Source organism: Chiroxiphia lanceolata, chromosome 8 (genome assembly GCF_009829145.1).
Source record: "Chiroxiphia lanceolata isolate bChiLan1 chromosome 8, bChiLan1.pri, whole genome shotgun sequence".
NCBI lineage: Eukaryota > Metazoa > Chordata > Aves > Passeriformes > Pipridae > Chiroxiphia > Chiroxiphia lanceolata.
In genome coordinates this window covers 5305-20091 of record NC_045644.1, presented here as the reverse complement: position 1 = coordinate 20091, position 14787 = coordinate 5305, and the positions used below count along the sequence as shown (strand labels likewise).

The following is a 14787-nucleotide window of genomic DNA, read 5'->3' as shown; positions in this document are numbered from 1 at the left end:
AGATGCTTCTGAAAGCATGCAAGTATCTTTTTCCTGAACGAGTAAGTATACACTTTTAATACACTTTTAATTTTATCTATCTATGCTCCTGTTTTCTCCCCCTGCCCCTTTTTCTTTTTTGTATTTTCTTTAGGTTTTCTCTGGTTTTAATATATCTTTCTCCTATTTTTTTTTCAGTTGCTTCTCTTTGAGTGCTCCTCCTAAGATGATAGTGTTTCAAATGGGAATTGGTAAGGTCTCTTTTTCCTGTTTTATTATTTTTCCCTTTCACTGTGAAGTATAACCACACTGCATGTGTGTTACTACTAAAACACATGTTAGCTGTCATTGTAATTATAAATCAAAGAAGTGGAACTCCTCTGTATGGAGAAAAGCTGACAACATCAACTTGGAAATAGAGCTCATGTAGTGGGCTGGGCAAACTTTCCAGAATCTATTGAGGGAGCTTTGTAACCTGTTGCTGCTGACTGCAGTGTCCTCTTCCAGATGGTGAGTGTTGCCACAGTGGACAAGCATGGCATTCCTGGCTGAGCCTCAGCAGAGTGCCAGGGCTTGCCACATGCTCGGTTGCACAGTCCCACACCCACAGAACACAGACCTGCCAAGGGGGGGAAGAGTTTAAGGAAATATTTTTCAGTACGTGGGCCATTTTCTTAGCAGCAGCCTAACAAAATCAATAGAAATCCTCTTCCCTTCATGGCAAGTCAAAGCACGAGTTCCAGTAGACTGAGAACATAAAGTGTGTGTTATGAAAATATTTTTTTAAAGAATGACTAGTTAGTGACTAATTATTAAATTTTAGGATGTGTTTGCCTTTATGCCCACACTCCATTAGCATTTTAATTTGGGACAGGAGCATGTTTCTGAAGGGAATTGCTCACTCCATTTCCCCCACTTACCACACTTGGGTTTACATGACAGAGTGGTGTGGATGCATCAGCTGGATTAATTTTGGTTAAAACTAACCAAGAGGTGTGCTCTGTGCTACAAAAGTGTGTCTAATGTCCTGCAGATGCCAGTGGGTGCCAGGTCCATGGGCTGAGGTTGGAGTCAGCCGAGGGCACCCTGCCCAGGCAAGTAGGGTGTTGTACTCTGAAGAGGTGTTTCTGATGTGCTGGATGTAGGCACATGAAACTGTAATTTAGGAGAAAAACTACATTTCTTACCAGTGCAGGGCTACAGCCCCCCTCTGAATTTCAGATTTGATATCTCTGATTTTTGGAAAGGTCTGACTGCAGTGCTGAGCTGTGGAAATAACTGCAGTCCATGAAAGACCCAGGTACTGCCATGAAATTAGGCTCTTATTTACCCACTTGCTTTAAGGAACACAATACCATGCAAAGGTGTTCTGTGTATTTTTTTCCTTTGTATTTTTTTCCCTTTTCTTTTTTTCTCTTGGCTGGTTGGTTGTTGTTCTCCTCCCTCCCCACCTGTATCCCTCCTCACCCACAGGTCATTGGATTGTGACTTACCTATTTCCATTTTCCCCAGATATTATCGTGACTTCTTCAGCTCCCATGCAGCCCCTGTCTACATGACCCAGATGCTTTTTCCAGAGAAACTCAACTTTTGAAATGTTCCCAGAAATTTCTGTATCAATATAGTTCAAGTATGTGTTGCCTGGTTTGAAAGTTCCCCTGCCAAAAGAAAAGCACAAAAGTGACGTTTGGTGTTCTATAAAAATGAGGGGGAAAAACCACAACAGTACAGGCAGAAAGGAAGATGAGCTGTGGGATGCTTGAGTTGAGCTTTGAATACCAGTGTTATAATTTTATTACTTTTTTATAGAGTTACAAATCAGAGAAGTCAGGCAAAATTTTAGCTTAAGGCACACTCTTGGGGAACATACAGGACTCTTGATGCAAACCCATATCACACAGATCTGAGGCTTCCAGCTCTAGCAGTAGCAGATAATGTCTTGGGTCCAGAAACAACAAATGCCGACTCTCTCTCTGCTAACTAGTCATTCAAGCCATGTAGTATATATATATATAATGCACTTTTCACTCAATCCTTTTTGTTAGAATTAAAAAAGAATGTATCCTTGACATTGGCATTTTGGTTGATTTCTTCCTCCACATTAGTACTGCAATTTTTTGGCTTCCCTGAAGCTATTGTGGCAGTGCTGAGTCTACCTCATCTCTCCCAAAATTATTTATCCTGAATAGCTGGAGGAAGTTCTGAGGACTAAATGTCATTTTTTCCCCCCTTTGACATAAGTCTGTGGTGAAGATACCAGCTAGGCAGATTGGTGAAGGACACAAAGTCTCAATATTAATCTTACTTAAGAAAGCACAGGAAACAACATTCCTGCTTACACAAGGAGATGATCGTGGATCCCAAGACAGGTTCAGTCTGTCAACCTAATATATGGTCTTGTTAGTACCCAAGGAGGAGATAGCTACTCAGAGGGATTTATATACATATGCAAATTACCCAGCTGCTTAAATTCCTGTGCCTTTCGGGATGAAAGCACTATATTATTTAGCACATTCTTTGTCAGTTTGCCATGGTTTATTCTGTAAGTTATTTTTGGAAAATAAGATCTATCTTCACATAAATCCAAGTCAAAAAGTTCTGTCAGTGTTCTGTTTGCTCTCAACGATGAAGAAAATTGAAAATCACAGTTTAAATTTGTGCCTTCTGTGGCATCACTGTTCACTGTAACAGAACACACATTACATTAACCTAGAAATTACTTGTACGTGCATTGCTGCAGTTGTGTATTTATAACCAAAAGTACTCCTGGTACAGATCAGTAATGGTGCTGTTTTCAAACACAGAGGAGGTTGGTTTTACAATTTGAAGCTATGTTCTTGCCCAGGGTCTTTTTATTGAGGTTTAAATTCACATTTACTAGAAAAATCCAGGGGGAGTGGACAGGAATCCATGTTTCAGCATGGTTCATAAGAAAGCTGCAATTTCTTACTCAAATACTCCCCAGAGGAGCAGGTAATTAAATGACTGTACATCACACAGCTCTTTGTCCTCTCAGAGAACACTAAATCATGTTTGAGTCCAGCAGTAGCCACAGAGCTTTTTGCTCTTGCCCAATTTGCCATGCTAACCATCAACCCCAGAAAACAAAAGAAAATACAGAGCAAGAGAGACCCGCAGAAGATTTTTACCACAACCTGTAGCACAGGGAACTTCAACCACTTACCAGCTACTTTTATTACTAGCGTACGTCACAGACCATAATAGAACAAAATGAAGCATGTAAAAATAGCTGTGTATTTATTCAATATGACAACAAAGATAGAGCCATTTTTTCAACAGTCATATTAAACTCACTTGTCAATTGTATATTTTTTCCTGATCCCATTAGTTCCAGTCAAGGCGACATCTATATTCCCCTTTGTGACTTCTGTTGCACATACTTTGACGTGTATCTCTTTTCTCCAGCCTTTGAAAGCAAAATCAAATCGATCATGGTTGTAGAAGATTTCTTTCTTAATGGCAAAATTTCTTGTGTGTTTCAATGTCTTTCAGGGAAAGGAAAGGATTGCACAAATGTGCTTATAAGTAAAAAAATGATTTTTTTTTTTTAAGGAAAATGTTCTGTGCAATTCTGGTAGTTTTAATTTCTTGACAGTGGTCTAAAATCACTGCTCCAATATTTGCCATCCTCCTGAATCTGCTGAGTATTTAATCTGTCATGGTCAATACTGTACTTTGTTCTTCCACTTGGCCTCACTGTTAATTTTGTGATTTCTTATATTTATGAGTGGTTTGGGCTGTTGCACGGGTAGCACGTAAACTCTCAGCTATGCGGTGAGGCCCACTGGACTGCTGTGGTAAAGACATAAACAAAACCTTCTGCTTTCCCAGGATGATTCTGATATACATACAGAGTGTTTAGGGGTTTTCCTGTATCTGTCACAGCCCAAAAACTTTCAGATCAGATCATCACCCGTGCCTGTCTAAGGCAGAAGAAGGGCCTTGGACACAACAGCTCATATTGATTTCAAGCAACTAGGGTTGGGAAGTTTTTGTACTGGCTTTAATTCAGGCTATTCAAAGAAGAATCTCTTCCCCCAATTCATAAGGTTATATTTGTCTTTCAGGCTATAATTACTATAAACTCAACAGCTTGCAAATGTTGAAATCACTGTATTCATTCAGACTGGAGAAATAGCATGCTTCTCTATAACTTTTTTCTTTTTGCTCTTATGAAGGTGTAATATAAGAATTTTTTTATTCTTACTTATGCTTTCATATTTTAGTGTCTAGTGAATAAAAACCTCAAAGGCTCTCTGTCATTTGTTGGCCTCAAAGTTGATCACCTGTGATGAATTACAATTTATTTATTAATTTTCTTATTTCCCAGTTCTGTGTCTGCTTCTACATTAATCCCAACTAAACCTATACTTCTTATTACTCCCTGCCACTTTGACCTGATGAGCTTTATGAAACTATTCTGAAATGCTCCAATTTTAATAAATTTTTGTCAATAAAAAAATTGTAACAGTTTCCTATTTGAAATTATGCACTTCCAGCATAACATTCCTCCCACCTTCACTGTACAGAATTTTTAAGCTATGATGTATAACCAAGTTTAACTGAAAGGTGAGCATCACTGATGTATTTCCACAATTATCTCAGCTTTCCCAAATAATGCTGGTACTGCATGTTCCTAACACACCTGGAATTCTAGACGTGTTAGTTAATGAGTGCCACTCATTAACTCCAGCAGCTCTCTGCAGATGTGTAAGGTCCTTTTTCACACATAATTAATTGCCACTTTAGAATACACCACCCAAAACGAGCACTTACGAGCATAAGGAGAGGAAGCCCCCGTGTTTAAATAAACTTTTTGCTGTTCTTTTTCAGTTTTATGTAAAAACTTCTCAGCATAATGACCCATCAGTGGGCATCCTTCCTTTGGACATGGGAAGCAGTCTCCCTGGGGGGAAAATAACAATGTGCATTATCAGACATTTTCTGTTTTAATCTCACTTCTTAAAGCTTAAGAAATTAGCATATTTCAGCTTTTTCCCAGCCTTTTTTTCGAAAAGGTACTTGCTTCTCAATTGAGATCATATCTTCAGTATTTATCTGTGTGGTGGAAAAAGGAGTTGAAATGATCAGCCAGGTTATTTTATCTGGTTGGAAATCAGAGAAAAACAGGTTGAAAATCTGGCCTAATTCCTCATGGTCCTGCAGAGACTAAAAGTAAATACCTTAATGCATGTTGTGCCTTACTACCTGATCTGTAAAATACAGGTAATATATTCATCTTTTACAGGGTCCATTGAAAGGTTTTCTGCTAGTGATAGATAGGATGGGTAACCATATTTCAAAGGAGGTCTGGCTGGATATCTTAAAACATTTAAGTTTAGGAATACTGAACTTAGACTCTCACTTTGGAATTTGTTCTGTCTGCTCTACAGCCTTTATTCCCATGCAGAGCCTTGATGAAATTAATCTATTACATAGATCAGACAATCAGATCAGGAGCTTGACATCCATTAAAAAAAAAAAGAAGAAAGAGAGAAAAAAGATGAGCATGAAAGCAGATTATTGTAGTTGGGAAAAACAGTATTTTTATATTTACACAGTTCAGTTTTGATATATGGGAGGTTCTGTTGGAACTGATATTTGTGGATCTTTGGCTATTTGTGCATTTGATGACTAAAAAGCTAAATGATCATCATCACCACTTGTCTATCATGAAATTAAAAAAAACCATTTCCCTTACATTACTAAATTGCACAGGGTTGAGGTTTTCAAGTCCTGAATTACATCAAACTTTCAAGGTGCGTGGCAACATTGATACAAACATTAACAACATTTTTTGCCTTATTGTAGTAAATCCTTTGGGAGTAGATGGAAAAAAATCAGACGTCCTCCTCCTTGGCCAGTCCTCAGTTGCGTTGCCAGAAGTGGTTCAATAAAGCCCAATTCCATTAGATATGAACCACCAGGACATCATGCTGCCCTGTTTCTGCACTGCCTGAGAGCTGGTAAGCAATGCTGGGCTGGATAAATATCCCCGCTGCCCTACAGATTGGGGATGTTTATTTTTTATACAGTGAAGCTTTTCTGAAATCTAGGGGCTGTCCTTTTCATGATGGGCTCCATCAGGTTTAGACGGACTTCCTTGAGCCAGAGGGGCCCTTGCTGCTGATCTACCCAAAAGGTGAGCCCAGCCACTTTTTCCCATTATCCTCTTAATCACCTCTTCATCTCTCCCTTTGTAATGGTTTTAGATGTTTATATTTTATGTCCTTTTTTATTCTAGATATTTTTTTAAAGTTTGCTGCTTTTAAATTTGCCTGGTTTTGAGTGTGGTCTGGATGAAGGTGGTCAGTGCTTCTGCACAGTCCCCCCCTGTATCCCATGATCCTGAATGTAGAAGTTGTCCCAGAAATTATTAAGAGAAGAAAGGCAGGACTATAATTCCTCAGATAAATATAAACCCAATACTTACCAATACAAAATCTCGGTATGTTTCACACTGATACCCAACAAATCCACTTGGAGTGATAATACTCTCAGCATAATACCGGAGACTTCTTTTATGCCCACATCCAATAGCTCTATATGCTGGGGAGAAAAACCCAAACAGGTGAAAAACAATTGAAGCTGTTCACTGACATAAAGTCCATGCCAAAGCAACATTTGTTGGTCTCTTTTTCTCAAAAGCATTTGCACAAAGAGTGAAATCTCAGGAAAAAAAAAAAGGGAGATAATTAAAAGACATTCAAAGGGTGAATTATTTGGTTTTAGAGTAAAAAAGTATATTATGCCTACATATATATTTTTTTGATGAGGAAGAAGTAGGTTCTACCAGAGGTGGACATGCACCAAGGTGGACCTCATGCAGCCTCCCGTCCTGTATGCGGACTCAGCTGCTTTCACTTTAGGATGAGAAACAAGGAGGATTTAGGAGAATTTCCTTTTGATATTTCAAAGACTGAAAGAATTCATAGCTTGGGTTTTGTAAGGCAAACAGTAGTTACTATGAAGTAGTTTTCATTTGCTTACAGTTATCACAATGTGGTATTTTGTAAAACCACAGTTTCCACTAATTTCTAGAATTAAAGGTAATTGTAGCAATTATTTTAAATTTAGTTGCTTTCAGTGTTTTTAACCTCTAGAAAATCTGTAGTCATTTAATAGAGATTCTGTTAAATTCTCTGAAAAGCCAAATGTATGGCAGTGTGTTCTCAATTTTGTCAGAACTATTTAAAACAAGTACATTTTTCCATCGGAGTGAAATTTATAAGCAGCCAGTAAGAAAAGGAGAAAATGCTGTTTGGGCTGAATTTACAGATCCCTTGTAAAAAGTGTTGCATTCATTGATGCTGAAGTCTCTCCTTCATCAAAATACAATATACTAAAGTTAGGTTGGTTGTATAAAAGTGTGCACTGTTCTGCTTCAGCGTATGGTGGGGGCTCACCTAGTCACAGGAGAAGTCTTGGAGGCACTGAAGTAATTGCAATCTGGCACAGTTTACAGTGAAATCAGAACTACCCCTACTATCAATATTTGTGCATCTTAAAGATATACCAGTTGGTGTTGACCAATTGACACATTGTTCTTTGCATAAGGAAAGAAAAAAACCACACCAAACCCCCTCTGAAAAGTACTTGTATGTTTTTCTTGATAATAATCTGCACTGTCAAGGCTTCCTGAACCTGTCAAGGTTTTCTTTGTACCTCCTTCTTTAATTCGGAAGGGTTTGTACTTTAAAACCCTCAGCTCTTACAGTTGGCTTAATTTGTGTTAGTGCCAAATTCACTTAACAGCTATACTCTCCCTACTGCATTAAAAACTGTAGAAAAAAATTACTAAATATTATTTCTAAAGCACTTCATACATAAAAGCACTACATAAATGTAAATATGACCAAACAGAACAGAGATGCACAATGTAAGGTTTAACCAAGAGGCACGAGTTAAGGCTGTCTCTATTTTTATGATCTGCATGAACAATTCCATCTGCTCATGTTCAGTAGAGCTGTTTCTCCTTCATGACAAGACATTGCAAACAGCCTGTGTGAAATGTCTCTTGAAAATATTTATTTGTGGCGAAAATTCAGACATTTTTATGCAGTCCAATTGGAATGTGTTTTGGTTCCAAATGACTGTGCCCAGCCAGCTTTCAGTTCTCTTTGTTACTAAGTTCTCAACCAGTTCTGAGACAGAGCATTTTTGAAAGGCAATTATTTAACTAGTGATAGGGATTTCAAAACATTCAGCTGTGAATAACAGATGTTCTCATTTCTGTAGGTTAGGATCAGAAGACAGGATTTTGTGGATCTATTGTCCTGGATCCCAGGGTAATTCTGATTAACTGCCCAGCTTTCTTTGAAGAACATGAACTACTAATGGAACAGTCATTTTATTATCTTTTATATTTCTAACCTTGAGCTGTTTCCTTTGAAGATACTAAAGCTTAATGGCATGGATGAGTCCCAGTAATATTGGGAGTGATGTCTTTCAAGGGAGAAGGGAAGCTCAGATTTTAAAATACTAATTTGTGGATTAGCCTTAAATGAAATTTTACCAGTCCTTCATGTGTGGAATTCCCACTGAGATCAATCTGTCAGCACAGTGGCAGGCTCTTATAAAGCTTGTGATGAACAATTTTTCATGCTTTAACTGAAGTTTCCATCTGGAATTTGCATTGGTTAGTATAAAAGAAAATTTGAGGATGTTTCAGAGGCAGCTTTAAATGTTCCATTTTTGAGTATTGTCTCCCTCCCCCAAATTCGAGCTACATAAATAACATATACATTCAAAAGGCTTTACCTTATCCTAGTCTTTATTTCTAACTGTAGCTTACAATGAGGTATTACTTCTTTAAAATACATTTACCTCTCATAAGGTCATTGACATTCCGAGTTGCAGGAGGTACATGAAGCTGGTGGCATCCTGGCATCTTCTTCCCACCATTTGGGTAAAAATCCAGGTGGCCACAAGTCTGAAGAATCCCTGGAGCTGAAACGCACAATGAGTCCAGGCCAATCACTCTCAGGTACACGGTGGCCAACCCATGTGTCCGTGTCAGCCTTTGGGGGAAAACTTACCAAAATCAAAGAAAAGATGACCAGCATGAGTATGAATTATATCAACAAATTTTGCATCTGAGGGATCCAGCCTAACCATTGTGGGAGTATATTGGAAAAGAGGCCCAGCTGGATCCAAACCTAAACGAATGGAGATACATCTGATTAAGTAATACTATATGTATATCATCACATACAGGGTGTGTATACTATATGTCATTACATTTCTGCCTTTACTCCACATGTAAAAACCCATTTTGTGGTTCACAGCCAGCAAAACAGTAGGGTTTTAATAGAAAGGAGATTAGAGACATTGCAGCACTGTAAAATGCTGATGGCTGCTTGTCTTACTTTTAAGGGAAAATGTTATAAGAAGAGGTTTGTTGGGTTTTGGTTTGGGGTTTTTTTGGATGTTAGCAAAAATATGAAATCTTGATATGTTACTCTGAGCATGTAGATTTGTTTAAGAAATTTTTTTTGGCCACAAATCCAAAAGGTCTTAGTTGAAAATGGTACCCCTTCACTTCAGTGTCAGTGAGGTTCCCTCGGAGATAAAGAAAATACATCTCTGATCCCAGTGTCCCTGAACTGCTTATGTGAACTGCTTATTGTGTACATGGCTCAGACAAACCAATGTCTGTGCAGAGAAAAGAACTGACTGGAGGAGAAGGAAAGTAGAAAATGGTGAGTCTTTAAAAAAAGCAATGTGTGAGTGTGTCGGGATGCTGTGTCTCTTTGTGTGTGGCTGTGTGACTAACAGCTTTCTTCATTATCAGGGTGATGTCCATGGCTACTTACCATCTTATCCTGCTGGGGTTTTATACCATCTTATCTAGGGGTTTTAATTTTTCATTTCAGATTTTCAAACTTCTGAACTGCTGAAAAGTCATGTTAGAGCGGGTTTTTAAAACCAAGTATGACAACGAGTTACTAGTGTTTTACAGGTCTGTTATTCCACATATAATACAGCATTCTCTTCCTATTCTTTGGTTACAAATCGTAACCAAGTGCTCCCTGGGGCCTATTGAAAGTCTTTTTTCCCTGTGACCTGTGAAAAGTGACCTCTACTTAGCTCCAGTCAGGGCAGTTAAGCCTTTTTGGTCTGTTGCAGTTGAGCCTTCCTCAGAGCTTTAAATGTTGATATGTGAAATGCTGGTGTTCCACAGGAATGGCTTATCCTATGACCTGTGTGACGTCCTGTTGGCTGGTCACTGTTGTTTATGACAAATCAGAGGACTGCAGTCTGTATTGTGTGTTATAAATGAGCAGTAATTCTTCAGTTTCATGAAAATATAAAGTTCCATCAGCAAGAATCACTTCAGTACCTGTAATTCTTCCAATGCCAGGTTTCCTTCTCCCTGCCTCCCCAGCAACGTGTGCTCCAAGACTGTGGCCGATGAAATGGATATTGGCAGGAGAGTAGCCATAGTCCTTCTGTGAAGATGTATGGAAAGTTAAAAAAGCAGTGTGGGAATACAAGTCTGTTAAACTGCAGCATGGCCCCATGCAGTGCCAGGACATGGATAGAGCAGTGGGTGATGGAGGCGAGTGTATTATGTGGAAAGTTACAGTTATGGGCAATGGGATCTCTACCTAAAGAGAAGCAATTCCCCACTCACCCCACCTCTCTCATATCACACTCTGTAAGGAACTGGCCCTTATGATAGAAATGAAGGATGATGGAATTAATGCACGTAAGTCCCTACATTTGCACTGACTGCTTTTCCAAAAGATGAATGACTCCATTGCCTCACCCCTGAAAATGTCTGTCTGTTCAGGATAGGAGTCTGTGGTAGAGGAGCTGTGCCTTTGTCAGGACATACCATCTGTGTGAATCTAGTGTCCATCCTGTCGTGGATATGCTCCAGCACTCAGGTCCTTAAGGATGGGGAGGACCATGCCTGGAATGCTGCTGGTGTGCCAGGCTCAGCTGAGCTTCAACAGGGGAAGCCTGATGTTGGCAGCTGCAGGAGAGTCAGTTCTCTCTGCTGCAATTCAGTTCCTGCAGGAGGCAGCGTGTGTGACCCGCAGAGGGATTTAATCATATTGGTCCTCGGCTACCACTCTTGACCTACCAGTTTTGTTAGACAGTCTCCAATCTGATGTCTTATCCAGTAAAAAGTTCATCCAGTAAAAACTTTCAGCAACTGTGGCCTGTAAGCCTCCAGGGACACGCTTATGGTCTGGTGCTAAAGCAGCTATTTCCATTTGTGTGGGATTAGAGCCCTTTAATGACACTTTCAGCTACGTTACCAACTACCTCTGTGTTTCCTGGCTCTATTGACTCAAACCTAAAGGTGCCACTCTGAACATGAGCTTTACCATACAGACTATAAACTAGTTTTCACATTCCATAGATACTTTTACCTCAAGAAAGTTTACCAGATACTCCAGCTCAGCCCCCACAATGCGGACGTTGTTAACTGCGTCGGTGTACAAACCGCTGGAGCCGCCTCTCCAGTCGGTCAAAATGCAATTCACATCTTCAGTGGGAAACATGAACTGGTGGGAAACAAGAGAAGGGGAGAGGAGAAGAAGAAAACCGGTATTAATTGCAATTGTAGCAGATCCTTAAGGATATATATAACATAAACAAGTATATTTTGTTTAACTATAGCAAAAAACCAAGCTTTGTTTATGCAACTGATGAAGACACCTTTAGTATATTAATTCCTACTGATGCTGAAATCAACACAAGGAGGCAGAGTGGAGCCAGTGATTTGAGCACTGTATAAGGACATAGAATCTTTCTTCAGTTAGTTCTGTTTTCCCTAACAGGTGCCTTGGTTGGATTTAGGGTACCAACTTCTCTTAATGACAGTACCCCAGTTACCAAAAGAGGATAGTATGACTTCTTTTTTATTGCCCAAGATCTATTCCTCAAATTTGTTATGTTTGGATCATCTAAAAGGATTCTCAAATTCATGTGCACCTGCTTGAACTGTTCAGCCTCAAAGTTCATAAGTTCTAACCAAAATCTTTCATTTATACACTTCTGCCAATGGAAATTTCTGATTTTTTTTTTTTATTTCTGAAACAAGTTCATTTTTAAAATATACCCGAGTAAAATAAAACCAATCTGCTGAACAAAGCCTTTTGGTTTTATTAGATCAAATGTCTCAATCAAACTGAAACCTTTATTTTGACCTTTTTCCTGAGGTGAGAAAATCACTCTCTTTCCACCCTTATTATTAGCAAGGAATTGAAAAATCAATTACTTACAGCTTTCCCTGTGGAGGTGAATGCAGCAAAAGGGCATTCAGCAGAAGGCTGAAGTGCACTATACTCATAGCTAGGAACAAGGGGTGGTCATGTGGAACTGGGTATCATTCTAAGTTTTGTTCCCCTTCTCTGAATTAACAAGAGAACAGAGGTGTAAATTTTACATGGGAGTTTTAAGCCATTTTTTAAGACGTGGATATTTGGACTTTCAAATACAAGTAAAATGACTGTCAGATGAAAGTCATACATACCCTGCACATCCTTGTTATCCAGGGGAGATCTGCTCCGACAAGGTGGCCGTGTATAATGAAGCGAGTTTTCCTGTGTGTTCGGAAATTTGAAGCTTTGATGGTTGAAGGATTTGTAGCTGAAATTTTCTGTGTCAAAGAAACCAAACAAGCAACAAACAACACAAAAAGGTGTGACTGCTCCATCTCAGTGTACATTTTGATAAAACCCCAATGGTTAAGGCATAATTGTGGACTCTGAAGAGATCAGTCTTGTTCCTCACTGACTTTCTAGGGGGAATCAGTTAATCACTTCAATAAATTATTCACTTCCTCTAGTTAATTGAACTAATAATATGGGCATCCCTACACAATGCTTTGAGGTATGCTGGTACAACACTGCCACTAAGTACAAGATTTTATCAAACATAGAAATGCAAAGACAGCATCTTCTGACAGTATTATGTGGTTGACTTTGAAACTATACCTATTTTTCTTTCGTTTTCCTTTGAAGATAAGACCTTCATTGTTAAGCTCATTTTATTTTATAAGAAAGCCCACCAGGCTTACAAAGTCAAAGACTATAGGTATTTTGGGGTTTATTGAGGGAAATCAAACACCTTTACTGTTTATGGCTGCCATTTCTATAAAAAAACACTATTAAGCCTTTTTCATGTAATGTAAGCCAACAACACCACCAAATTGCCCTCCCTCCCTTCATATGTATTTGCTTCATTTTTCTTGCTCTTCGTCTAAGCAAAATTCACACTCTGTGGTGGCCATTTCTCACCTTTCACCAGATTAGTCTATAGCTCCAAAAACCTGCATCATGTTAAACCCAGCCCAGCCCAGACATCTCCAACACCTCAAGCATCCTGCTGTGAGCTTTTTCCAGTACTTGCTGATTCCAGAGGAAAGGGCTGACACACTGCTTGTGGCTTTCAGTACATTCCCATTTGATGCATCCTAAACAGTCCTACAGACTCCTTTACACTACTTCCATCTGTCACTGTGTCACAGTCCACAAGTTTTCAAATGTTGTTGATAACTTCACCTTTTTCCATTTTTTCCATAGAGCTCCAGAGTCTGCTGTCTCTATTTTCCTGCCTGATGTGTCTTCAAGAGGGATAACCTGGTTCAGTTCTTCAAGCTTTCTCCATGCTATGTCTTATCAAGTCTTTTTCTTTATCCTTTTAGCATCTATTTTCCCTCAGTCCCAGTAAAAAAAAAAAAAAAGTTTTAACATTTGTTTATTTTCTTTGTCCATACCCATTTCATTCTGGTTTTGGTTATTTCCTTCTCTTTCCACATATGATTTCACTTTCTCCAGTTTGTCTTTAGCTTCCTGTTTTCCTTTCTAAGCCTTCCTTTAATTTTTCACCCTATTTTCCGTACCTTTTCTGGTGAATATACATATTTTCTCTTCTGGTCTTTGCTCTTAACTATCTATCTGTTCTTAGGGCTCATTGTTGGCAACCACAAAAGCAGAGCCTCTGAGACTAATTGTATGCCCTTCAGAGGACCCAATAATCACGCCTATGAACAACATTCCTGAGTCGTGTATATGGGCCTGAAACACGTTTTTAACCTGTAGAAATGCAGGAGCCAAAATTGAGTTTTTCTTTTCTACTGCCTTCCCTACCTCTAGCTTTAGAATGCTAAACCTGAAACTGTATTTGGGCCATTTTCTTACTGTAGAGAAGCCTATAAATATATCCAAAATTTCTCAGATGACTCTCATCAGAGAGCTGAAATGAGGAAAAAGAACAAGATGGAAGAAAATTATTATTATTATGTGTCTAATAAAATTGAGCCTTCTCCTGGGAGACTTATGAGCAAAAATACAGAATAAAGAAAGAAAAGGAGAAAAGAAACTATCCCTATAATTTTTTGCATGTACTGTATACTGTCAGTGTTTAAAAACAAAGCAGTTTCTTACTTGGTATTTCATCATGTTGTCTCTAGTGTAAAGAAGGAAGTTTGTGTTCACATTTCTGGAGAGCTGGGTAAGCCTGCCAGTTGTCTTCCGGGATCCCAGCCCAAGGGGGCTGTCTGTAAAGCATCCAAGCCTCTTGTAGCAAACTTCCCTTCCTGGGGTACACAAAATAAAATGTTAGTGTTCTGTGAACGTAACAGGTTCTGTACAAGAAGCTGCCTGGAGAGTGTTTATACCAGTGAAGCAGAAAATGGGTGATTCAGATCAGGATGCCACTTGTGTGCATTTTTCATTAAGGGGCTTGTTTGTGCTCTGTAGCAAGGATTTGAACTTCAAGAGTGATTCCTGCTCCAAACATAGGCTAGAGCTCAGCTTGATGAACTCA

The 14787-nt window shown here is 39.0% G+C and overlaps 1 protein-coding gene across 1 annotated transcript; it reads right to left on the bottom strand.

Moving 5' to 3' along the window:
* Window positions 1–534: 534 nt before the first annotated feature.
* LOC116789960 (pancreatic lipase-related protein 2-like) lies at window positions 535–14557 on the bottom strand (the record flags this gene model as incomplete). Its single annotated transcript, XM_032694341.1, is given in 13 exon segments — window positions 535–598; window positions 1473–1637; window positions 3295–3406; window positions 4777–4906; window positions 6434–6549; window positions 8827–8949; window positions 9039–9158; window positions 10343–10451; window positions 11385–11519; window positions 12491–12616; window positions 14406–14458; window positions 14461–14498; window positions 14500–14557. Coding segments are annotated over 13 exon segments (1349 nt in total), but the record flags the coding sequence as incomplete, so codon positions are not given.
* Between the last annotated feature and the right edge of the window lie 230 nt (window positions 14558–14787).